We start from the raw sequence: 25,767 nt of genomic DNA on the forward strand, positions 1-25,767 counted from the left end.
AAGGAAATCAACGATGAAAGGGCCTCTTGTTCGAATCGTCCCATATCCGATTGTTGCGTCGGCATCGGTTTCATACTGGTGTGCACGGTCGTGTTTAACGGTTTTCTCCATGTGTGCTTCTATGTGGATCAATTAAGGCTACCGTGCGCTTCTATTGTACCCTTTGTTGTCCGAGGACGAGTTAGGTTTCGTCAAATTAATCGGGATCAGTCTGTTATATCGGCTTTTAATGTTGCTTTTAACGTCGTCTTTAAACGCGAACGCGCCGCAGTGACTCACTGATTGTCACTTAATTTTTATTTCGTTCGTTCATTTAAAATTTAATCTGTCTTAATCGTTCAAGGATATTTCTGCATTTATGGAAGAATTCTAATGTCGAAGAATGCAAATAATATGTAAAAATATAGAAAATGTATGAAGTAGATAGGTAGATAAATATTGTAATTTATTTCAGGCAAAGAATAAATGCTTCGTTATAAGTTGTTCTAAATATTTTACATTCCATTTGCATTATTTCAGTTTTCTTTACTCGTATTCATTTTCTTCCTCGTTCTTCCTCGTTTCCTTTCACTTCCTCTTTCTTTGTTCTTGCGTTCCCTCCTTTCTATTCCTACAACCTATTCTTCTCCTTTCACTACAAGATATTAATATGTACAGAATGAAATAAATCTCTATTCTGTTTTCATTTCTTTTCGGTCTCTAATGATCCGTAATTTAGTAATGGCTATGCTAAATTCCCGCGTTATAGAAAGTTTACAGGAATTTCATCTACATCTATATGACTTGCTTAGTTTAGCCACTTGTTTACGAGACATGTAAATTTAGTATTATCAAAATACACACGCGGCGCATCTGTTCTGTAAGTCTGGTTTACTCGTTTAAAACTCTGCATTTTATAGAGAAAGGGAAGGTAAATACGATATCGCGCGCTCCATGTTTCTTTTTTTCTAATTTTGCAGTAAAATTTTAAGTTTATTCGTGGACATTGTCAAAACAAAATTTTCGTTATTTTCCTTTTAAGTCCGGTTTACTTTTGTATGGAATACTGGGCTTCAAAAATTGTTGTAAAATTTAAATTAGAATCAAGTTGATTAAAAAGATTAAAAATCAGGTGGAACCAAGTTCGGAAAATACATGCGTGTAATGGAATTTTGCAACTAGGATTAAAAGTTACGCGTTCCGTAATCATCACGGCGAGATCACACGTTGTTCTAAAACAAACTCACCCCTTTTCGTTCCATCGCTTTTGTTCCAAACTCATCCCTTAAAGTACAAAGTTACTGTTACATTACACGCTTTACGAACAAAACCAAAATTTTAGTTACAAACGCACCGATTTAATTTACACAGCCAATAATTAGATCGATCGAGCCACGATACTGTTTAACTTCCTCCATTCGTATTTACTCAACAAGTTCGTACGAATTTGCCGACAACGAGGCTCGTTGATGAAAACGCTGAGACAGCGAACAAACTTGTTTAACAATCGGCGCAAAGTTCGGCGTTATTAAGAGAATAAACGAGGCTCGTTCGTTAGTTGCTCGGTTTTCGGGTCGATGGCCTGCGGAACAACGGGCCGGGCGCACTTACTATCGAAAATAACGTGCAAGCCCCCATATACCAGATATAGCCGGCGTTATTATGCGAGTCCTTTTACTCTCCAGTAAACGTGTTTCGTACGGTGCGCCATTTTATGCCGTGTGTTAGACGGAAGGAAGGACACACCGACAGTGGAAGACGCGTCAATTTGTGCCACGTTCTTTTGCTCCTCCATTTTCCTCCGCGTGCTGGTAGAACGGGGAAAGTTTCAGCACGTGTCGAGAGAGAAGTCACGGTGTATATAAGCGCGAAAGAGGGAACGCGTCATGAAAGTTGTCGGTGAACCACTCGAAAAGCTCACGCAGAACGACTTCCTCGAGCGCTGACAGGTTTAATTGGTGACTCATGCATTTGGTTAAGTAGTTTTGTCATAAATTCTTAGCGCCTCTGTGTCAATTAAACGATAGACGCGCTACCGAAGAGTAATCGTCGCAGGAACCAAAGAGTAACGAGACACGAGGGAACGTGAATCACAGAATAACCGCCAGATGAATATTTATAACGCGTTTGACAGGCCACGTTGTTCCATATCATGATTTGTATATCGATAACCCGTTGTCGCGTTTCATAAACCATCCGCAAGCTACGCTGTCGTGCAATGTCACTGACAAACATTGTCCGGGTGACATTCTCCTTGACATTCTTTCACACTGGCTAACTTAACCTCTCGCCTTCTAATATCGAGTCAAAAATCGTCGTATAGGATTATAATCGCTATTTCAATTTCTATTAATTTTAATATTTCTATTAAAGTATTCTAACCGTACTTTGAATTTGTCATTAAGGAATAAAACAAATTATTAAAAGAAATGTAAAATTGCGATATCTGGTTGTGTCCTCGCTGAAAATAACGACGAAGAAAACCGCGAAGCAAAGGATTATCGATTCTTTCATTATTTGATCTTACTGGCGAAAGAAAAATAATATTTTGTAGCGATATCGACGTAGCTCTATAAATATTTCGAGATTACGTATCATCAAGACGAAAGCGTATCATTTTCTAACTGTCGGCAGTGCAAGACGTAACTCCTGTTCTATATATCAAGTCTTCGCGGTTTTTACGTTCGTGAGCTTTATTGCCGGAGAGGCGTAGACGGTTTATCAATGGCTAACACAGGACCAATTAATCCCAACCTAAATCGGAGTAACAGGACGTAGTATGTATGTACTGCGGATGTCGTTTTTGCGGTATCGGATATCAGTATGACGCGACCCTCTATTCCAAGAGCGCATAACTTTCTCCCTGTGGTTTATGGATACCATACCAATGCTTACCAGCTATATATGTGTCTGTCGTCGTGTGTATGCCGGCATGGCATGCACGTTTCGCGCAGCTTTACGAGATGTCGTGCGTGGGATCGAAATAATTACGTCACCATTATAAACGGTGATCACGAAGCTGACGCGGTGCCTCGTCACAGGACGAAGAAAATGTTCATTTCAATGGGAAAAGTCGAAGGGTTTGCCTTTCTTCGGGAAGGCAAAACAATACTCTAGCAATTTTAACTAACCGAGAGAGCGAAAGAATATTCTAACGCCAAAAATATCGGCTTCTAATCGTGTATTTCAATTTTTTCAGACAAAATATTCATCGTATTACACGGTTCTTATAAATGGATAATTATAATGCAAATCAACTATATCTAATTTAATCATAAAGTTACGGACCTCGAGATAAGGGTTTTATAAAACCGATTAATATTCATTCGATAACGTGAATCAAGTTATAGGTCATTTTTTTGTAATACTTGACAAGGGTCGTCTTTGTTACGAGTCCCTCGATCTTTTCGAAATGATCGTTCTCGACGAATGACAATATTCGAGATTCTAAATAAGGTTCGAGCAAACGAAAGGCTCAACATCGTTGCGATCGTGCAATGGTGACACTACGATTCAGCAATTTTGAGCTTGTTGCAGAGGGGCGGTTCGATGTTGTGATTTTGCAGCGCTGACGCTGCGCGATTCAGCGATCGTGTTTCTAATACGACGATGTACATAGAAAGTGAAATGCTGCTATCGGAAATGTAAAGTTGCCGATTCGTACAATGTCAATATTCAAAAAATTGCATCGGGATTGCATCGTTCGTTAACAGAAAACTTTTCCAATAACGAGATCGTATGTTCGCATGCATTATAAATATAAATCGGCAAAATTGCACACTCTGAACGTTGCATGATAACGACAATGTTGTTACGTCGTATGCATCATATATTGGAAATATAAAACTATCAAGTCGCAACTATGTTTGTCTGCACTAGGTTTTAAAAATACGAAACTGCGAAATCGTGTGAAGTCGCTAATGCAAAATCGCTACGATGTCACAGCATCACTCGACTCCATCCTATTCTGAAACGATTCAAAATCATAAAGCTATAGGAAGACAAATGTCGCATTTCAAATTTCAGTGGACAGTTCGCCTTATACACCAAAGTTTCTTGATTTAACCGCGAGTTGTACAGCCAGCTCCGATCCAATGATGAATAACCAGAAGTGGCAAGAGCCATCGAGAATGTCTGTTTAACTTCGTGACTAGCTCCTTAGAATTCTGAAATCATTTCTTATTTACCCGTTCCTCTACCTGAACGGGTCAGGATGTTACGAGATACGACGATGAAGAGCACTTAAGGACGGCTGGCAAATATTTGCCCGCTTTTAATGGCAAACCTTATTCATCGGTCAACCAAATTTTCGAGAAGAGGCCAACCGAATATCAACGTTTCACATAGTGAAATTTCGAACGGTCTTGCGAGCAAAAACGGTCCTGAATCCTCGACGCGTTCAAAAATTATTTACAGACTGCTTCTCGCTCTCGGGAGGCTTTAGCTCAAAGAGAAACTTAAGAGACCTAACTACTATCAAGCTGCTGGTATATAAAAGACCATCAGAGCTTTCAAGCGGATGAATTAAAGGAGCTCGTTGAACGAATTATTTAAATGGAAGCGCGAGCGACTCGTACAAGATTTATCTCGTGTACACGATACAATAGGATAGAGTAGTTCTTTCATTTACAGATCGTGTCTTTCTTTCTCCAGTTCATTATACATTTCGATAAGTTTATCGAACCTGATATCTGGTAAATATTTATAGAATACTTTGAGATGTACAGGGGTAAGCAAATTGTTAAACTTGATATCACTTTTCCTCGTATTTGTCAATTTTCTGTAAAAATCCGACGGAATTATTTAATTATTCCCATTTTGGATCTATGTTAATTATAGTAGGTACAATAGAAATGCCTTTCTTCCATCGATTGTTTGATCTATTAATTATTATCGTTTACAATTCAAGACATATTTCCTTTTCCTGCTTCAACGTGATTTTTTCACCGTACATTTATACAATATTACATGAGTAGATCATCTTTGAATCTCATAGATTATTTTCCTTAATTTCAATCGAGATAATCTCAGTAATCAATTTCATTGAATTACGTAAGATTAGTATCTCTGAAAAGTTTGTTATCCATAAGAATTTTGATCAAGTGCCCTAAAACATGGAATTCGTTTAAAAATTATTTATTATTAAGTACCTACAGTGGTTGCAAAACGTATTTGCGCGTCATTGTATGTATTTATTACAACATTTACACACTAAATTAATTCAGTCCAATTACGTTAAATTTCTTATCATTTAGTAGTACTTTCATATGTCTACAATTTGATGCTGATAAAAGAATGCTTCATTGATGAACAAGAATATATGCAGATACTTTTTGTAATCATTGTATAATATCCTGTACACCTTTTTAAGATTCTCATTAAAAAGTTCGTATACGTAACTCGAATGGCAAATAGAATAAGTCTCGATTAACGGTGAACGAACTAACGCCGGACTCGTCATATTCGTTCCATAATTCAAGGACAGCATTACGTAAGTCGCGAGCATATTAGGAAAGTTCGATCCATGAATGCTGGTCGTTTTTGTCGTTGTGAATGAGCCAAAGAGTGCAGGACGAATTCTCAAGATGTAAATGTAAAAGACGGCACAATGGATCCGGCGCGTAAGCGCAACTGGTTGCATAAGCGGAAGCGCATTTGGCTGTTGCCGGATAATATATGCACTGGAGTACATCGGAGGTGATTTATAGCGGCGAGCTGAGTATCCCGGGGGAACAAAAGATGCTGCGGACCTTTTCGTTTCAAGGGTGGATGAAAAACTGAACAAGCCCCGCCGAGATTAAGATTTAAAGGAAGAAGAAAACAAAACAGCGTCCGCATTGAACCTGGCGCCTTCTTTCCTTTCGCGCAGCGAGCAGAGAATGGAAAGTGGTTGATACGTTACATGCCACGTGTACTGTTTTAGATAAGCCCCGAATTTTGCATTAAAATCTCATTAAAATATTATTTGAAAACAAGGAATATGATACAAAAGAAAGCGAAGATAAAAACTGGGGTCAAAACAGTGTTTCAACTTTGTGTTGTTAAAAGGATCTAACGTTGAAAGTAGCTAAAAAATGTCAATGAGAACGTGTTTGCGTTAGACTGACTCACTAAACTTCACTAAAAATTGCAGATTATTATTTTTGTTGGTTCGTACCGTACTTACTACTTTATCAGCCATCTGTCCTTGAAAAGATACGCCGCGGTGGTATTTATCATTGCAGTTATACTGTTTATGAAGTATAACTGTTTGAAACGTGCTATCAGTCTCGATAGACCTAGTCGAGTATAAGCATACCAACACTTTTTATCGCGAAAACTAACATGAAGATATATATCCCAGACAATCGCTATCTTCTGATGCAAAATTACGCATCGATGGCAATTTTCCAATCTTATGACTACTTTGTGCTGTTAACGAAACTAATATACATAGAATCGTCGTTTGGAAGTTACTCGAGCGCTGAAAATATTACAGTATGAGTAAGACATACCGAAAAACGTAAATATATAAAACGCAGATAGATAAAAAATGACACAGCTCAATAACTTTACTCATCGTATGGCATGAATAATACAGCAATGACATTTCAAAAGTATTACCCGATGTGTTTTCGTTGATTATTTGTCTTACGTCTGTGTAAAACCTTGTTCAAATTAGTCAAGTTACTTAAATTCAAGCCGCTTTATCGTTCAATTAAACTTATTAATCTAGGCTTTATTAATTCAACGTTTCTTTGATTAATCAATGCCCTCGACGTATTTCAAACTATAATTATTTAATATGCGATACTGTCGTTAACATATGAATATATGATATACATATCTAGACCAGAAAAATATTAATCAAAGAATGAAATACTTTAAGGTGTACAGACGATGCACGGGAAATAGCAATGAACGGATCAATAAAACCATCTCGATTCAACTACCCTAGAGACCCACGAGAAGATTCTTAGCGACGACGATGGCATAAAGGTCAATGTCGATGCGCGATCATAAATCGATAGAGACGCTGGCATTTCTTCGGGGACTGCTCGCTTGTACGATCTATAGAGAAACTTGTGCCATTTATGTAACCCGACTGACTAGTCAATTAATGTGGCCCGTACCCAGAACAAGTCGAACGGTTTGGCGCCGTAAAGAGTTAAATGGATCAATAAGATTCGCAAGTTATTCACAGTTGTTCGATAACAGGCGTTCCTCGTAGGAGCAAGTTCAATTCATTGTCCTGTGTGTTGGTTTGCACGGATCGGGAAAGGTCAATGAAACTCTTTGCGTTCACGGGCACGATCGGTATCAGGACATCTCTTTATTCTTCCTCTGAGGGAGCCCGGACTTCTCTCCAATAAGGCTTGCCTCTCCATATACGAAACTCGACAAACTGGTCGATTGAGTCTTTGTGGAGAAGTGTTCGTGTAACAGGCCAGCTACCTGAATTAAAAAAAGAATCTGTCACGCGGCTTTCGATAAGAATCCATCGAGATTTATGGAAACGGTAAAAGCTCGCATTCGCCGTTCTTCTTTATGTCGGAAACAGACGATTTGTTTAATGTCGGCATCCTGATCTTTAGTATTTTATTCGATCCAGAATATCATTGGTGACTGTTTTGACGGTATGTAATTTTCTTGACTTTATCCGTGTTTTTAGGAATCATTACTGTCAAATGTGACGTACTTGATCATGTTTTTCTCTAGTTTCTTAATCGATTAATCATTTCCGTTGAAACGTCGGATGCATCATGGAAATATAATGAACAATCAATCATTTTATACGTAATTCCCAAAGAATGAAATAACGTGTTTATACTGTACGCAGTATTGAATTAAGTGGAAATAATGATCTCAAATGACTATAAAGAGAATCCATCTTAATAAAACTGTGTATTGTATCATACGTCAAACAGTTTTGAATTTTTACAGATTCATTAAAACATCAAGAATTAGAATTAATGAAAAGGAGAAGCTCAAGAGAACCTTCCTTCAAGTATATAATTTTTTCATTATTTAATGATTTCAATTTAATTGCACCCAAGACGCATCAAAATATGAACTTTCGACGAGATCGTGAATAAACGGGAAAAGTCACGTAAAGAACAGGCAACCGAACAATTAATATAGTCCACGATCATCGATACGCCTAAGTGGCATGGAACAACATACGTCGATTCCACAGTGTCAAGGAACCGCAGCTGCTTATCTACACCAGTCACGGCTCGTCGGCTTCATTGAGGATTCACGGAAATCCACCGTGTTCTCCGTGGCGTGTGTTGTCTTGCTCATGATTTACCGAAGACACTCGTAAGTAGGTCAACCGTGACTAACTGTAGGTTTATTGAGTCGTGGTCGCCGCTTTTTTCCACGATTTACATCTCGTTTCTGTCACCATAAGTGAAAAGTCCGCGTCACACGGTATTACAAACGTATGTTGCTCTGCCATACTGGGTACCACTGGGTCATGGCATTTCCTTCTTTCTTGGAAATGCGATACGTACTCCAATATTCGTCTTTGAATTTATTAAAGGTGTTATCACTGATAACATCATTGATAGATATCGATATTGTTACAATTTTATTCATTCGATATTGACAAGCTGAATTTACTCTTAACTCTTTTGTTCAAATATTCTTAAAAATCTATGGATGAAAAACATTTTCGTAAAGAGAATTTAATTCGGAAAAAATATACGCATCAACTGTTAATTTTTATATAATTCTTACAAATGTAAGATTAGATTTGAATAGGAGGACTGTAAGCTTACTATCGCAGTACGGATCGTGTACTTCTCTCTCTTCTCCATAATGTTTGTGTAATTTTGTGTATTTCGTGTATAATAATTGTATATTTGTGTATTTTTGTAGTATACAAATAACTTCAAATCTGACTGATAAATTCATTCAGTTGTTTTTTTTTTTCAAAATCTTTAGAGAGTTGTATTTTTCTGTTTTATTCGTTGCGTCGATACATTGATAATGTTATCGACGTATTAATAAGTATCAGAAAATTATCGATAACTTATCGACAATTAATAGCTCTTTGAACGACACTGGCGCACCACAGAGTAACCTATTTCTTAGCTTAAATCGCTTATCTCGAGATTACTCTGTGAATTAAAACGAAGTGCTTTGGACGAAAAACATTTCTGATAACGTTATATCTTTAATTAGCAACGGAACGAGCTGCGATTAACTCTGTGAAGAAGCAACGTAAATCATGAATGAAGGATGGATAAAAAAGATGTACGAAGAAACGGTAGACTGCGGTACGCCTGCTGCCCTAATTGAGAGTAATTACGCGTTCGTTATACTTAAATGGGAATAGCTAAGCAGAGAAACGATGATTTCACGATGGCCATAATACAGCGTGTGGCACGTGGTCAAGATTCAGTGAGGTAGCGCAAATGAGTCTACCGCCGACTTGTCAATATTACGTAGGGGAAAGCACACTGACAACTATTATCGTTTACCGCCACTAATTTCTAGAGTAAAGGAATCTGCCCGCCCGTGTTTGTCTATAACGCAATTGTCAGATCGCTGTACCATAATGGTGGCATAATATCTCCATATTTACATATCACAAATATATGCTTTAAATCCTATTAATTTAAATACGATTTTCATATTTCCAAAAGGATTATTACATGATAATTCTATTAATTATTAAATATTCTCTAAAATTGCATACAACAACGATACAAAAACCTAACGAACATTAAAAATAGTTTTATATTGAAAAAAAATAATTCAAAAAATTTGAAAATATCCGGATCAAGTAATCTTGATAGATAGCAATGATAAATTTTATAAAAAACTGCACTACGTTTTTCGTCAAAATCACAAGGATATTGTAATATTGAAAATATTTACTAGTGTATGACTAAAGTAGAAAACTGGTACCGATAAAAATACACCGTCGTAAATGTATAAAATTTCTATACAAAATTACCGACTAATCTCGTTTTGACTACTCTCTTAAATGTAGCATAAAGTAGAGAGAAAAATTCTGACAGTAAGATTTGCAACGTTGTTAGCAAACAAGATTGCATAAATTCGTCTAATGCAAACTATTGAAAATTGGTTTGCAGAGTAGGTATAATTTTATCCTCACCTACGTGGTAGGTAGAAAGCAAGTACAGATACGCTTCACGGTAACCCGACATTCATACTACTTAAGGCTTTATCAATAGTAATGAACGAGATATAATGCCATTACACGGAACGTTAGACGTGTCAGCGGTGTACACACCATCCATCTATCCAGAACACTATCTGATACTTCATCTTCCCAACATACATTTACAGAAATATGTATGAAAGAACGCCCATATTTGACGATCGATTAATCGTATTTACGATTACGATACTCTAAAACTTTCTCTGTCCATCAGACACATTCGACTTTTCCTACAAACTTTGCATAACGCGATCACCTTCTAGCTTAGGATCGTGACTCACCGTTTAACGACTGTTTAACCGTGTCCACAGAGGAAGGATCCTCTGGTGCCCGAGAGACGTCTCGCACAATGCGTTGTCGGATGATCCACGACACGAAGATCGAGAATGGGGAACGCACAATGGCCCCTGTGGCTTCGTCCTCGTGTAATTGTCGGTATAAATCAAACGAACGGCGATTTTTATAGGTTCAGCCGATGCTTCGATGCTTCGCTACAAGAGATATTCTCTTTTTCTTAGTCTTTTTTTAAGATGCACGCGTGGGTTTCTCTCGAGGCGAAGACGATTCCCAGAAATATCGTTTCCAAACAAGGGAAAGTATTAGATCCTGCAACGAGGGAACGTGCGTAGGGTTAAATGTCTACGTGACCGGATTACACGATCGATTCCGTGGTTCAAGTTCGTCGTTCCGCGAGGGCGAATATCAGCGTTGAAAACCCTTGATTGGTTTCCCTCTCGTGTTTATACGTATCACGTTACCAAATCTCGCATCCATGACTTTTCCAAGTAAAAGGGTGAAGGGGGATCCTTCTCGAGTCGTGTTCCACGATGTTTATTTAATTCCATTGGTACGATACGAAGAATCATCGAAGAGTTGACGTGCTTGGTGATGTTGGTGGTGTCAGAGGTGAGGACTTTTAGCGTGAACGAAGAACCCGTGTTTGTTAATTTCGTTACGTGCATCGTGCGAGTTTAGCGCTAGCCTGGGATCGTTCTAAAGGGTAAAACAAATTATTTTGTCGCTTACAGTATAAGATTTATATCCTTCTATAGCGAAGAACTAATTCTTTGTTTGTTGCTTTCTTTCTATTTTATTTTTTAACTCCATGATTAAACTATCAATGCAACTATCTATTTAGACAGTTTGTATACAATTTTTATCTTACTACGATTGGTTATCTTTTATGTTTAATGTTAAAGTAGAGAAACTTGGAGGATATATATGGTACAAAAGATAAAATCTTTAATTTGATACAACTATTAAAATAAAATTAATAAAATCAAAAGCTATTAAATAATACTAAATACAATTAAAAGCTTCAACAGAAAAATCTCTATGATTTCAAGCTGTTAAAAATTTGTTATTATACAATTTCACGCAAGAAATATTGAGAAATATCGAGTAAATGCATTATATTTTAATTCCATTCTATCTGCATACGTTAAAACGCTAGCACTCGATCTCGCAAATATTTTTCAGCTACACGTCTTTAAATGTAAATTCCGCTCCAAGTTCGCTCATTCTCATTACGTTGTATGAGCAAAGGTAGTAGTCGTTTACACAATGAACGATAAACTGTTGACATTCGCCTACTAACGCAAGATGAGTACGCGGTCAACAAATAATAATTACCACATCCTGCTTGCCGCCATACTGAAGGTCTTGAGAACCGTGACCGTTTTAAGCTATTAAGAAACTTTTTACGTTTGATATTGCCGATTAACAGAGCTTCGCGCAAAATCTTCTTTTTTCGATCCGTGTCACATCTTTTTCTCATAATTTCTACGATCTGTGACTTTCGTACTCTAAAATAAAACATATATATTGAATGTAAAGATGGATGAAACTGAAATTTTTTAATATTTTGGTCATCGTTATTACATATTTATATCTGCTCAACATTTACAGACATTATATTATATTGAAAAACAATAAATGTATATTACATTGCGAAAATAGTAAATGTAAAATTACGCGAATGATTCTTGACTTATAGCGAAGTATAAACGCAAAATTACGTGAGAGCTATAACGACGTATAAACATACAAATACATAAATGGTCATGAAATAAATTTTTCGTAAATCCTTTACAGATACATATTATAATCGTAAAATATAGAAAGAGTTACGATGTGCAACTAATTAGAATTTATTAGCCTGTGTAATAACAAAGAAAACTGCAAGGTTATTACTCAGAATGATCACCATTCGTTTCAATGAAAGTTTGCCTGGCTATGACGGTGCGCGTGGTTTCTAAAAACATTCTCCTAGCTACTTTTGTAGAAAAGCTCTCTTTAAATTATTTAAAAGGGAAATATCTACTGTAGGCTATATCTTCTAATTATTTTCTATTCCTAAGATAGTTCACCGTGACTAGATCGTGGATGTTTAAGCAAATTTATATCTTTACGAACACAACTAAAGAAGCGGAAATTAAAGAAACATTTGTTACACCTACTAAATATTATATAAGGAGTACTTTCGATATTTTTAAAACATCAAAAATCTGACCTATCGTTCTAACGAATGGAACATTTGAAAAACGATGTCTCGCAAGAATTTAAATATTTGATTGTTCCGACGTATTTGTTAGTTAATATATCCACTGCAATAATAACATAAGCGTATAAACGAACATAAGAAAATATCCATCGAATCTCTATACAACCCAATTTACGCTAGACTGCTTCTCTCTCTACTGGATATCCACCCCGTGGAAATTATCTTTAGACGCTCGGTATAAATTATTTCCTATGCTATGCTATCCCCCAAAACTCCTTCTCTTCCTGTATCGTATAGAGGCGCGAGGCGAAATCGGAGCAGAGGAGGCTAAGCAACGCTGCGGAGGTTTCTGGAGAGAGTGAGAGACGCTTTCGTTCCTCCGTCAACGGAGCTGCGTCTAAATCAGGCGGCTTTGGGACTTGGTAAAAAATCCGGGCGTAGTCACGGTATCTTCTTCGTGGTTTCATTTTGCTGCGCTCCGTTCACGCTCTCCTCTCTTTCTCTCTTTCTCTCTTTCTCTCTGGTCACAGCAGTTTAGCTCGGTTCTTAGATCCCGAGCCAGGGGAAAGAGGGAGCATCTGCGATCCTATGTTATCTTCCCGTTTGGCAGCTCGCCATCCACACGATGTCTCGTCCTCCCTTTTGCCATTTCACCGCACGCGGGACGTTATATTCCTTGCAGCCGCACACGGTTATTTTCGCGTGGTGAGAACCAGCTGCAATCTACGGATTATTTCGAATCGCGTTCTCCGTTTCTCCACGCAGCGATGGCTCTTCTTCGTCGGCCAGGTTGCGCAATACATAGCTGGTTCCTCTAGAGTGGAAAAGATGACATCGTTGAGGGGCAAGTCAGTAGCGAGTCTTCTTCTCTGTTTCATTCGAAAAACCGTGACGCAATTCATTAGTCCGGAGAAAAGAGAAGAAGCGACGTTGCATTAGTTGAAATACGACGCTGTGAGAATTAGACCATTAGTCGTTAGTTCGAGCGAATTAAAACGTCGCCCTTTAGAACCTTCCAAGCTATTGTTAGACGGAATTGTATTAATTACCAAGGTGTCTTTATTTCCGGTTATGAAATTGTCACTAGCACGCTACTGGGAAAATTGTTCTACAGAAGTAATAAGTTGTATTTTATCAGAACTGACGAATTGGATTGAGTCATAAGTAGATATGCAATTAAATGCGCAGAAAAGTATAGTGAATGAATATAATATGCAAGAATTTACAAAGTATCTAAAATAAAGTACCGTGGTTATAATAATGTTTGGAACAAAATGAATCTATATTTGAATTTCGTTTCTTTTGTTACATTTACGCAAATCTGAATTTACATGAATATTTTACTAGGCACAAGTAATGTCATGTTTTGAGCAAATCCTAGAAGATATTTTTAAGTATTGTCTTTTATTAATTCTAATATACATACATTGTCGTGCATTGAATACAACACGTTTTCATCAAAGTCTCTTTTACATCAAGAAATAAGAGACTTCTATTCGAGATGTATAGATACCTATATATTCTAGGATAGCTTACATCAAGCAGAGCACGCAAAAAGGATCGAAATAACCTAACCTAACCTGTTAAAGTTACGTACTACTCGAAAATACCTCAATGCCATTGTTATCAACATGCTATATCAATTTTTCAAGTATAATACTTTACAAAAGCAAATTGCAAATAGCATTTGAAAGATTAAAAAAAAATGAGAGGAACAAATAACTTATGACTCAATCTAACGTCTTATCAAAGCTAACATGATACGGACGATTAATCATGAATCCATCCCCTTCGAAGAATCTTCGGAAAGCGTTGTTCTCGCCGCGTGCCAACGTTAATCGATGGCGACTGCAAACTTGTCGAACCGCTTTCGAATCGTTACGCCGTAATGTTTCGCTCAGATCCTCCATAGTTAACTCGTAGGAGAAGAGATTCGCATTCACCATATACGGCGATGCACGGAGAAGAAGAAGAAGAAGAAGAAGGAGGAGGAGACGAAGAAAGAGTAGGATGAAACTCTTCACCTCGAAAACATCGTCCTCGATATTTACGAAACGAACGATATCGTTGATTCTTTAGGAGACCAAAGACTTTTTCGGAGGTTCGGGCTATACGCCAGCGTTGTGTGCTAACATGGGTCAATTCGGCCAAATGGCACTCCCAGTTTTATTATCCATGTTCCAACACCAGTGTACAATGCACATCGTGTTGCACATTCCATGACACACGTACATTGTTGGTGTATACATACGTGGACACGCAACGACCCCTACCTCCTTTCGTGGTATTTTACGCGCACCCACGAATGCGAGGGCCGATGTTTACAGGCGCACACGTGTTTAACGCGGCATACGTGAAACGAGAGGTTCCCTCTTGGAATAAGAGTGCGTGCCTCTTAGCAATAATAACCATTAAGGCGTGAGGGAATGCGAGAGGTGACGTCAGCCCATTCAACATTCGTGATCCATCGAATACTGTCAACTTCAGCCTTCGCACGATAAATTCTGAATGTTAATATCTCGTCGATATTTTCGATCGTTTCCCAACACGGCATTCTCCATGGTAATTCTCTTGAGAATTTCTGCAAACCCGGACTTCCTCTTGGTTCCTCGTTAACCATGATATAAGACAGTAGTTGCGCAATAAATCAGAAAATTAACGGTCATACTTGAGATTTCCACGTTCAATCGTCATTACATTTGCGGTCGGTTTTAACATAAAATATATAGTATGTAAGTTGAATGTTGCTGCGAGTTTTCAAGGAAAACACGACTGGATGATTCAGACATCATGATGCATTATGATAATTGAAGAGGGCGATCATGTTTGCCTTACGAAGAAGCCAACCATCGATAACTGGGGAAAGCTATGGTGGCTTTTCTACCCTATGAGGCGACGACACTTCCGCGAGGAAAGGAAGGCTCGCCGAGGCAAACAGACGGAAGTTTCATGGGGGAGGAAAACGATCGATGAGGGAAAAACTCGAGATGGTTATACCGTCTCGTCTTCGTATTTCTTAACGAAATTTTGCGTTGGGTTAAGAATTTTTCATTTTCGCAATTGTTAATATTCAAGTCTTATACGAATTAAGTATTTACTTATCTTTAATGGATCTAGACTCTTAATGGATTCTTCGAGACTCAATCATACATTCTATCTTTTGATAATTCCAGAAGCTAAAAAAGATTATTATACCGCTCCTAACATTTTTTAACGCATGTCACATAGAATTTATATCGTTCTTACTAAAAAGGTAGCTTTTTACATTCTTTGACAATTTGTGATCCAAGCAGAATTTGGCATTTAATTCCAACTAATTTATAGCCAATAAGTTACTTGGAAAAGTTGTTTAAAATTCTACTACACTTTTATACTTTCGTAACTGATAATATATCGACATATTTCTGTAAAATTAATATACAATACGAAAGATAATTTCATAATTAAAACCTGAAAGAAAACCACAAAGGCTTAACATTTCAACTCCACGCTTAGTTTTACAACAGAGAGGAAAGATACGATTAAAGGGCAGCTCGTTGAAACGGATATATCATAGATCCGATGACCTTTCTTTTGTAAGTGAGGAGTAGTATCGATGAGAAATGGCCGATTGAGATTTATCGATGCAACTGGCATTCCTTGCACCTTGTAACTGCCGATGTACAAAGCGGAGAACAGTTGTAATTGCATTACGGTTTCTCGTCCATCATCGTTTTCTTCTCTCAAAATGTTTTCATCGGAATTAGCTACTGGTCTCTTCTTGTATCCACTATTACTATTATCCACTGTGTGTGACGCGTATGTGAGTTAGTTGAAGGGATATGGGTAGAGAAAGAAGAATACAGAGTGTAATTGCAAAAACGGCTCCGTTACGTTTCTGCAGATGGGAACAGTGTAATCGAGAATACTTTTGCTTCTACGAAAAAAAGCTGTAGGTCTGTGTATAGGAGGAACATGACGTCGATCTAAATTGGTAGTATGACCACCGAGAAATATTCGAAATGTCAATGCGTGGTCGGTCTTTATCCTCTGGTAATATTTCGTTTCTACAAAACCATGTTTTGTTGGCATAAATTAAGAATCAATGAATAATCGCGGAAAATCCGGCTGAATGCCTATGTTGTAAGAAACTTATATGCGGTTTAGTCATACATTTATATATGCGCAAAATCACGGACATTTTGCATTTCTGTCCATACGTGATGAGAGAAACGAAACGAATGAGATATAAAATCTTAGTTATTACTATTAATGCAAGCTACATTCAATAGGAAATATATCTCGAACGTAATATCCTTATTAATCTGACATCTATGCGTCATTTACGAGAGTTTGGATTTTGATCCTGATTACTTCCATAATGTTAGTCAGTATTACTCACACAGTCGTCACTTTGAAAAATTCTGCAAAATAGTATTCGATAATCTAATTTTATAAAGTTCTCAACTATTTGTTACTTCTTCTTCAGATCCACATTGATCATTCTAAGTGTTGAAAATATCACCTTCTCTTAAAACTATATCTCATAGATTTTAAAATCACAATGGAGTAAGAGACGTTGTGCTTTCAGATTCAATGGTAATGGAAAAGTGACCGATCATTTTATACGCTCGAAACATCATCGTTCTTTAAAAGAGTGTTCAGACGATCGATATTATTCGATGTATTCAGGGTTCTCCACATTGTACTGACGATATATATTGGTCATCTAAAGGTTCTCTTACGTACGATAGTACTGAGAATCCTGAGTACTGACAATAATATTGATCGTCTGTACGCTCCTTGACACTAATAACAATTATAAAATGGGGCATAAAAGGCGGGATGTTACGTTTACAAGTTGAATAAATTTCCTTCCAGTATGTGTCGGTAGGGCCGTGAACGTAATTGCAGCCTGCAACAACACCCTGACATTTCGCAGGCCGCATCGACCACTCGATGCAGTCCTAGCCGATCTCACCTGGTCGATTTACAGTTTCTATCCTTTTGATTTGTGGGGGTGGCGGCCGGCCACACAATACGGCGTAGACACGTAAGAAAACGTGATCACGTAAGGGCAAACGCATAAACAGGATGACGTGTACTGTTAGGATGAATCGCGAGCATGAGGCAGGTCCTTTTTTTGGACATGTCGCTGGAATGACATCATCGTTTGTTACGCGTGCGCCTAATGCAAAACGATTTTGCGGTTTTCAAGCACGTCCGTTATTCTTTCGTGTTTGTATCGAGTCACCGTTCGAATTCCAATAGAAAACAGAGAACAAAGGAAGGCGGTCGACGAAGAGGAAGAAACAAGGGGGAATTGGATTTCGTTGGATTTCTTTTCGATTTCGCAAGATCTCCGCGATGAACCAATGCATCGAGTTGTGCTTGCGTCTTACATTGCGTTTGCTCGAATGCCTGGTTTATGATGCATTGCGTATTGCAGTCTCTTTCACCTTGGACGCCGGATGTCCAGATCGTCGCCGAGATGTCCTTACCTTTGTCCCTGTCATTCTGCTGAAATTCGAGGGAGAAGATTTAGAATTCAATATAATCGTCAAGGACAGTCGTAAATTTTGCGAGAAAAGATTTAAAGTCGTCGCTTTATCGGATTTCTTGTAGTGACGTTTAATCGCAACACGTCGAGATAGAACAAATTTCCCTTTGTTCTTGCCAAATTCTCGACAGATACGAGTGACAAAATACTTAATTTCAGGGAACTACGAAAATACGCAGAAATCTAACGAATACTTTGACAATTTTATTATTTTTACGTATTATTTTTACCCAGTACATTGTTGCATATTCAATATTCTCATAAATATATAAGAAAATAGACTATTTATACAATTAATTGATAAAAGAATTTATAGAACTTTATGATATAAAACAATTATAAGAATTAAACGATGTTACTATTGATAAAACCTGAATTTCGATTTTCAAGGATGTCTGTTAAGCGAAACATATGTATTCGCTTCGATTGGTTATCGAAGGTCGACAAAAAGGGAAGAGTACATTAAACACCCCATGGTGAGTATAAATTAAGCAATGGGACACCGTGGCGACTTTTCTAGGCCGTTACCAAGGGATACCGACGCTGAGTCGGTAGCAAGGGGTTACAGGCTAAGTGGAAACAGAACTGGCTACCGTGGTGGTCAGTCATTAACCTAGATTTATAGGTCGTTCTTGATATAATCGCAGTTATTATTCCAAATAATTCAATCCTTTCATGTAATAATACTCGTATAAACGTTTTGCACCTCTTTCAACTTTCTTGCAGCAAATTACACGTAACATTCGTAAGAATTGCAAATTCCTATTTCAACCTCGAACATCTTTTATTAATATCACATCTTAATATCTTTAATCGTCCAAAAGTAATCAAGTTTCATCAGAATACAAAGACTTTAAAGGTTCTTTTGAAACTCGCAATGTAATCAAAGCTTATCAAAGAGGCGTTCACGGTGTCCTAAATCTGAAAGCTTTTCAGATCTAGACTAACTAGCTATTCTCGAATCAAGCATAAATTCACGAAGGCTGAAGTAAAGGATACCGCGAGATCTCGAGCGTATCGACAATGCGAAGCTCACGCGAGCGTAGTGGACCTTAAGTGGGGACCGGAAGTGGGTCAGTCGTCGACGCTTTTACCTGCTTCTCGAGTGTCCAATAACGAAATCAAAAGGTCTACAGGACATAGATCAATTATTCAAAATTCATCAAAATTATTTTCATTTTTATTTTATCCAGTAACCCATCTCGGCTATATCGTAATTCATCTTTCCATCGACAATGATGTGCTGTTTCTGGTCCAAAGAATCTAGTCTAAAATTATTCAACATTTATTAAAATTTAGTAGCATATTTTACTTTTATTTCATCTCAAATTTTCGCTATTATCTTCGTCTACCCATGGACAGAGGTGTGGTAGTTTTAGTTGACATCGAAAGCGATCGTAATTTGGATACGTAAACGATGACCATAAAACGAACGTGGCTGAAAATAGGGCAAAGTGAGCATAGACACGCAGCCAACGAGGGTGTGGACCTCTTATTTCATTCGTTCTACTGTTCACCCTGAAATTTTTTATCCTGTAAAACCGTGGCCTACCGATAGCCGCCGCCACACGCAAGTCACACGCAAACAAGCAGAAAAGAGCATTGTTGAGAAAGACAGACGAATATAGGGCCGTGTATTATTAGAAAACAGTGTGCTTACATACGCTGCCCTGAAATTAAGCGCATGTCGTGCACTAGAAATCTAATTCCAACTGGCGTGTCCTTCTTTTCGATCGTTGTTCGAGGCCTCTCCTGGATATAAATCTTAGGTGTTTCCTTTGAGAAAGAACTAGGTAACAGCTGTTAGCGATCGGTTTATAACAATAGATTCGTTCTTCTTTGTGTGGTACGCGAGGTCGGTGCCCAGATTTCGGATGATTAATCGTTCGAGCGAGAATTAAATTTTGAAGCAGTTACACATATGTAATTAATTTTTAATATTATTACGAATATCAGTTCGTATACTGTCGCTATTTCCAACGTCTCATTCTTCATTAATTACTTTTACTATACCGTCAGTTGCAAGAATTCGAACGATTAACCTTCCGAACAATGGATAATTTTGAAAAATTCGCATGATCGAGGCAATTCATTTTTAATATCGATATTGTTATCTTTATTGACGTCATTATCATAACGAGTCTAAATACTAACTATGTATGAACTATGTACTAACAAGAAGGTACTAAACCGAAAGTTTTAAGTATACAAATGGATTTCGCTCGGTAAATCATAAATAACATTTACATTACATCTACTATCGACCGATCGTGAACGCGAGATCACGATTTTTGCATTCGTGTTTGAATGATAAAAATTCTCTCCACTTCGTTAGCATTTTCTTTGCCATGTTAAATAAAGCTTACAAGAGTCACGGGAAGCGAAGAAAAAGATGTGAATTCAAAGAATTTTAAAACGAAATTCAGAAAGAAAATGCGTGTTACAGTAACGTATTCTTTTTGATTACAGCTTGGTGCAAACCAGCTAAAAGTTCCGAGAGTGTTGATTACATCGAAGACGATCCACCGTCTGATTACAACGACGATGATACCATCGATGACGAAGATGATACTGGAGCTCTTGAGGAACCACCACAAATCATATCTAAGCCACAGAGTATACACGTGAGAAATGGAAGCACCATATATCTACATTGTCTATTGAAAAATGCAGGTTGGTACGAAATCAGGATGTATAATTTTCTACATTTTTAATGTTTTTCTTAACCCCTTGCATCCGGAATACTGGCATCAGAATACAATGCATCAGAAAACCGTTCTGATACGATCATTTTAATGTATTTTATCGGTTCGTAAAATTGCTAAGCGTGAATATTTTGTTAAAAAGTATCTTCTTTTTTCATCAAAGATGTTCTTCGTAATCCATTATTACATACATATATATAATATAAATTTGTTTGCCTGCATTTAGAAATTAGAAATTAGAAATTAAATATAAAAATAGTAAACAATCAAATAATATTAATCAGTTATCTTGATTTTCTTAATAAGAAATTCACGAAATGCTTCATTTTATCAATTTTAATGATACTATAGTAAGATTCAGAGGATGATTTTTCCGGTTCTTTCGAGTAATTATCTGAACAGAAAATGTCACAGTTTAAAATATAAAATAATTATTTTATAACAAGATAAGTAATTGAACATTTTATCTCGTGATTTCAATTTTTAATTATCGAATTGATAGACGAAAATGTTAAAATGCTTCTCCAGTGCAAGGAGTTAAATCTAAATGTGTACAGAGATTTAATCAAATTGAAATATCTTAGAAAAATTCGCTGTCACATGGAAGAAAGACGATGAATTTCTCTACTACGACTCGAATCCAATGAACGCAGACAAGAAGAGGACAGTTCGACTATGGAATAATACATTAGTAATCTACAATGCAACGCTCAATGATACTTCCAACGATTACGAGTGCAGTATTCTGTACAAGCCGCCCATTACGATTAAGCATAGAGTGATAGTTTCTGACCAAGCACCGGCTCCATCACCATCGCCGCCAACGCAGCAGCATAAACCACCTCTGATACACGTCATCCCTGCGAAAAGGGTAGAAGTCAACGTCGGTCAAAACATTACCCTCGGTTGTGAAACAAGGATAGAACCGATAAGTGAGATAAAGTGGTATCACGAGGTAAGATAATATTTTTACTCGTATTCTGTACGCGAAGGAACATAAACTCTGGCAAAAATGTATTTATTTCATTTGCAATCTTTCTCTGAAGTCAGGACATCTTAACATTCTGATTATAAAAAAGACTCCAAAGAATTGTATCTTCTAAAGAAATATTTTTAAAATATTTTCCAGAATAATTGGATTTTCCCTTTATTTAGGATACAAATTAAATATTGCTCGATACTTTTCAAAAAGTAAGTTGTTAAAGAACTGGCTAAGAAATGGCTTGGTGAAAGATGTTGAGGAACTTGAATAATGTCCAAGATCAAAAAATAAAATGATGTATCTTAGATTATCCTTTTAGAAGAATGATATGATATATTTAGATTAATGCTTCTACCTAGAATGTAGTCTCTCATGAAGATTGGAAAAATTAACGCGATCATCTTCTTACTTTTTACTTTCCCTGATTTGTATAGTGGATTTTTATAAAGTATTCACTATTTCAATACGTTTGTTCTACTTCCAGAAAACAGCACATAAATTACTTTATTTTCATTTCCAATAATATTGCGTTTACATAACTTTTACGTATCATTTCATTGCTTAGTCTTTAATGGGTTAAAGATACATGAAAAAGTTTCATTGGAATGTTTAATTAAGGAAAAGTAATGATTGCAAGAAGTCGCGATTCTTATTTATAGAACGTATTAAAGATATTTAATACGATTAAAGTATAGAAAACATGATTCATACATTTCTCATTTTTTTCTTTATTTTTTATTACAGAACGAAAGAGTCCATAATAACGTAATCGTCACTGGCAACCGTATAACTATTATAAATATTAACAAACACGATGGTGGACGTTATCAGTGTTTGATCGAGAACGGAATGGAGAATCCACCTGTAGAAGCCATTAACGTCGTTGTTAACTGTAAGAATTTGTGGTACACGGTCTCGTTGTTACAGTGACCTACTATTCTATATTTAAATGTTGCCTCAATGGAATAAATCAAACATAAAAGAACGTGTACAATTTGTTTTCGTAGACGCTCCCGAAATAGAGACAAAGGGGAAATGGGTGCATACCGGTCTCGGTGTTGAATCACAGTTGATGTGCAACGTGCACGCTCATCCGCATGCTAAAGTGACGTGGATGAAAGATGAAAAGGAAGTGATGCCGAAAAAAGGAAGCATAGAGATCAAGGGGAACAAAACACGGCATATCCTCGAGATTCTGCATACCGAAAAGGAACACTTGGGAAATTATACGTGCATCGCGCAAAATAAATTAGGACGAGCAGAGAAAACTATTTCCCTTACCGGTATGAGTTTCTTCTTTTTTTTTTTTCAATTAGAAGGAAAAATTTGAAAAATAAAATAAAACGCGTTACAGAGTGACTAAAATGTATCGAAGTTTGGAAATTTTTAACGTACAAAAGTTTGAAAATGATAAAGATTCTAAAATTTGAATATTCGAAAATTTGATAGCTCGAGGATTTAAGAGTCACAAAGTTTGGAAATTTAAAGATCTGAAAATTCGAAAATTTGTAAAGCCAAAATTTCGAGAATTTGGATATTTTATACTGGAAAATAATGTACTACAGTGAAATCCCCATTAATTCGCTTTACAGGTCTTCCCTCTCAAGCGATGATTTTCGGTGGTGAGATGACAAAGACCGATTCGGGATTGATTTTAAAATGGCAATTGGAGAGTTATTCACCAATTACCGAATACAAGGTAATTAAATACATATTACCATACTCTACTATCTTCGTATCTATTAATATCTTTTTTCATATGATAATATAAATGTATTAATTGCATAATATAGCTACAATATCGTTGCAAAGGAGACGATAATTGGACAGTTCTGAAGCCGACAGTAACGAATGGTAAAGGAAATCAATTTACTGTCGAATATAAATTCGAAGGGCTTGAGCCTGGATCGTATGAAGCGATCCTCATGGCCAGAAACGATTTCGGATGGTCCCCGCCATCAAAACCACATATGTTTGTAGGAGGTAAGAAGATGGAAAGATGACTTTTGTAATCGTTCGTTGTATAATGAAGTTGTTGGTTTACTGAAGTTTCTTTTCCATTGCTTTACAGTATACGCGGATGAGCAAGCTGAGAATGGTAAATATCGCAATATATACATTGAGTAATAGCATCTCTTTGTAAATGAACATGATTCTTATGAATATTTAATGCGTTTTCAGTTAAAGGATCGTCATCAAGCGCATATCGATTCGCGTTAGACATTACAACCTTATTCCTAGTCGTTTCGTCCTATGCTCTAAGTCTGTAATTTACTGAACTCCTTAAACTATAATAGGTACGTATGCAATTCACAAACAGAAATATTATTTTACAAAAATATATGTATCTCTCACGAACATAAAATAATGGATCCAAGAATTTCAAAACTGACAATTTTGGAAATGTTTTCTTTAAAAATCTATAGAAATATTTATTATTCTTTTACTAAAGAAAATACATATTTTGTCTCACTGTGTAATAATCTTCCGTATAAATATTTACAATCTGATCTTTCTACGTTAAAAGATATTTATAGACTTTAATTAAAAATTCATTTCATAAAAAATTTTGTATGTACAGGTAATTTGCTGCAGCCAAAGCGTACACCAGCAAATGCAATGGTGGGTTTAGTGAAACAAGAATGTCTAGGAGAACTGTAAATTGCTGGTGTAATATATTTTTTAAAATAATGTATTAATTAATGTTTTAAGCAAGCGCTAAACGATCGATGTGTTCCCTGTAGGAAAATGGTATTTGCGATAGCACGTTATCTACGATTTCTATCCCTGCTTATTGCTGGAGTAAAATTTCACGATGGTACAAAGAAAAGAATTATATCGTCATTTCTATGCAAGTACAACGAACACGGATACTTGTTTTATATCAGTATGCCGCATTCTTTCTTTTTTTTTTTTTTTTTTTTTTACAAAAATTTATCAAAATTTAATTGTGGGCATTCCTTGTGTATAAAAAAGTAGTTTCCGATTATTTGACATGCATTAGGTAATTCTCCTAGATGTTCTGGTACGTATTATTAAAAAAAAAGAGCATTTTCGTTGTATTCTAAATCAAGAATAATTATAAGGGATACTGTACTTTAAAATATATTTATATATCTATATATATTATATATATACGTACACATAATATAGTATTCATTGTACATGTATAAGTTCAAAGATACATGATTATTATTATAATTTATTTTTGTATGCTTAAGATTACTAGATCCGTGTTCTACAATGTTGTTTAGTGCCATGTACGCAAGTTTATTTTAACTATCGATCGTGTACAGAAACTGGCACTGATAAGCCATCCTTCTATCGCGAACGAAGGACATGTAGGTACCTAATGTGTAATAGCAAAGAAATAATGTTATTAAGGAACGCCGTAGTTAGTTGACGAAAACACGCGAGTTGGAAGCACATATACCGCACTGGCACCTTTTAAAAATCTATAATATTAAAAATTTTCTATATGTGCTTTCAATTCAAACTTCAATGTATAATGTTATGAGTGGAAATGAATGCCTGATGGAGAATGCAAGAAGTGATGTATCGTTTTCCAAAATAGCTTCGTAGCTTCTAGTACAGAGACATGTCGTTGCATTGATTTATAACAACCGTTACAATTAATAGATTAACAAATAAATATTGTACAAAAATACAGTCGGTTCCAACAAATGGTGCACATTATGTAAACGTTTACGTGTAGGAATTTCAGTCACGCTTAACTTGACGCTCTGTATATGACAACTACATGTTACTTTTGTATAGCGTTCGTTGCATTTATTCATTTGATAATAAATTCGTTGCGTAATTTTAAACACATTATACGGATACTTCTTCGACATTTTTAAAAGAAATTCATTACTACCTTTGGAT

The 25,767-nt window shown here is 36.5% G+C and overlaps 1 protein-coding gene across 1 annotated transcript in view; it reads left to right on the plus strand.

The window, feature by feature from the left end:
• Positions 1 to 24,799, plus strand: part of LOC139988940 (neurotrimin) — a 63,210-nt gene extending 38,411 nt beyond the window's left edge. Inside the window, exons 2-10 of the mRNA XM_072006750.1 lie at positions 20,665 to 20,868; positions 21,485 to 21,855; positions 22,627 to 22,774; positions 22,890 to 23,165; positions 23,475 to 23,581; positions 23,676 to 23,865; positions 23,954 to 23,980; positions 24,064 to 24,179; positions 24,464 to 24,799. Coding sequence (XP_071862851.1) covers positions 20,665 to 20,868; positions 21,485 to 21,855; positions 22,627 to 22,774; positions 22,890 to 23,165; positions 23,475 to 23,581; positions 23,676 to 23,865; positions 23,954 to 23,980; positions 24,064 to 24,152 — 1,412 coding nt within the window. The 3' untranslated portion in view covers positions 24,153 to 24,179; positions 24,464 to 24,799. The remainder of the gene's footprint in view (positions 1 to 20,664; positions 20,869 to 21,484; positions 21,856 to 22,626; positions 22,775 to 22,889; positions 23,166 to 23,474; positions 23,582 to 23,675; positions 23,866 to 23,953; positions 23,981 to 24,063; positions 24,180 to 24,463) is intronic.
• The last annotated feature ends 968 nt before the right edge of the window (positions 24,800 to 25,767 follow it).

The sequence above is a fragment of the Bombus fervidus genome, chromosome 7 (genome assembly GCF_041682495.2).
Source record: "Bombus fervidus isolate BK054 chromosome 7, iyBomFerv1, whole genome shotgun sequence".
NCBI lineage: Eukaryota > Metazoa > Arthropoda > Insecta > Hymenoptera > Apidae > Bombus > Bombus fervidus.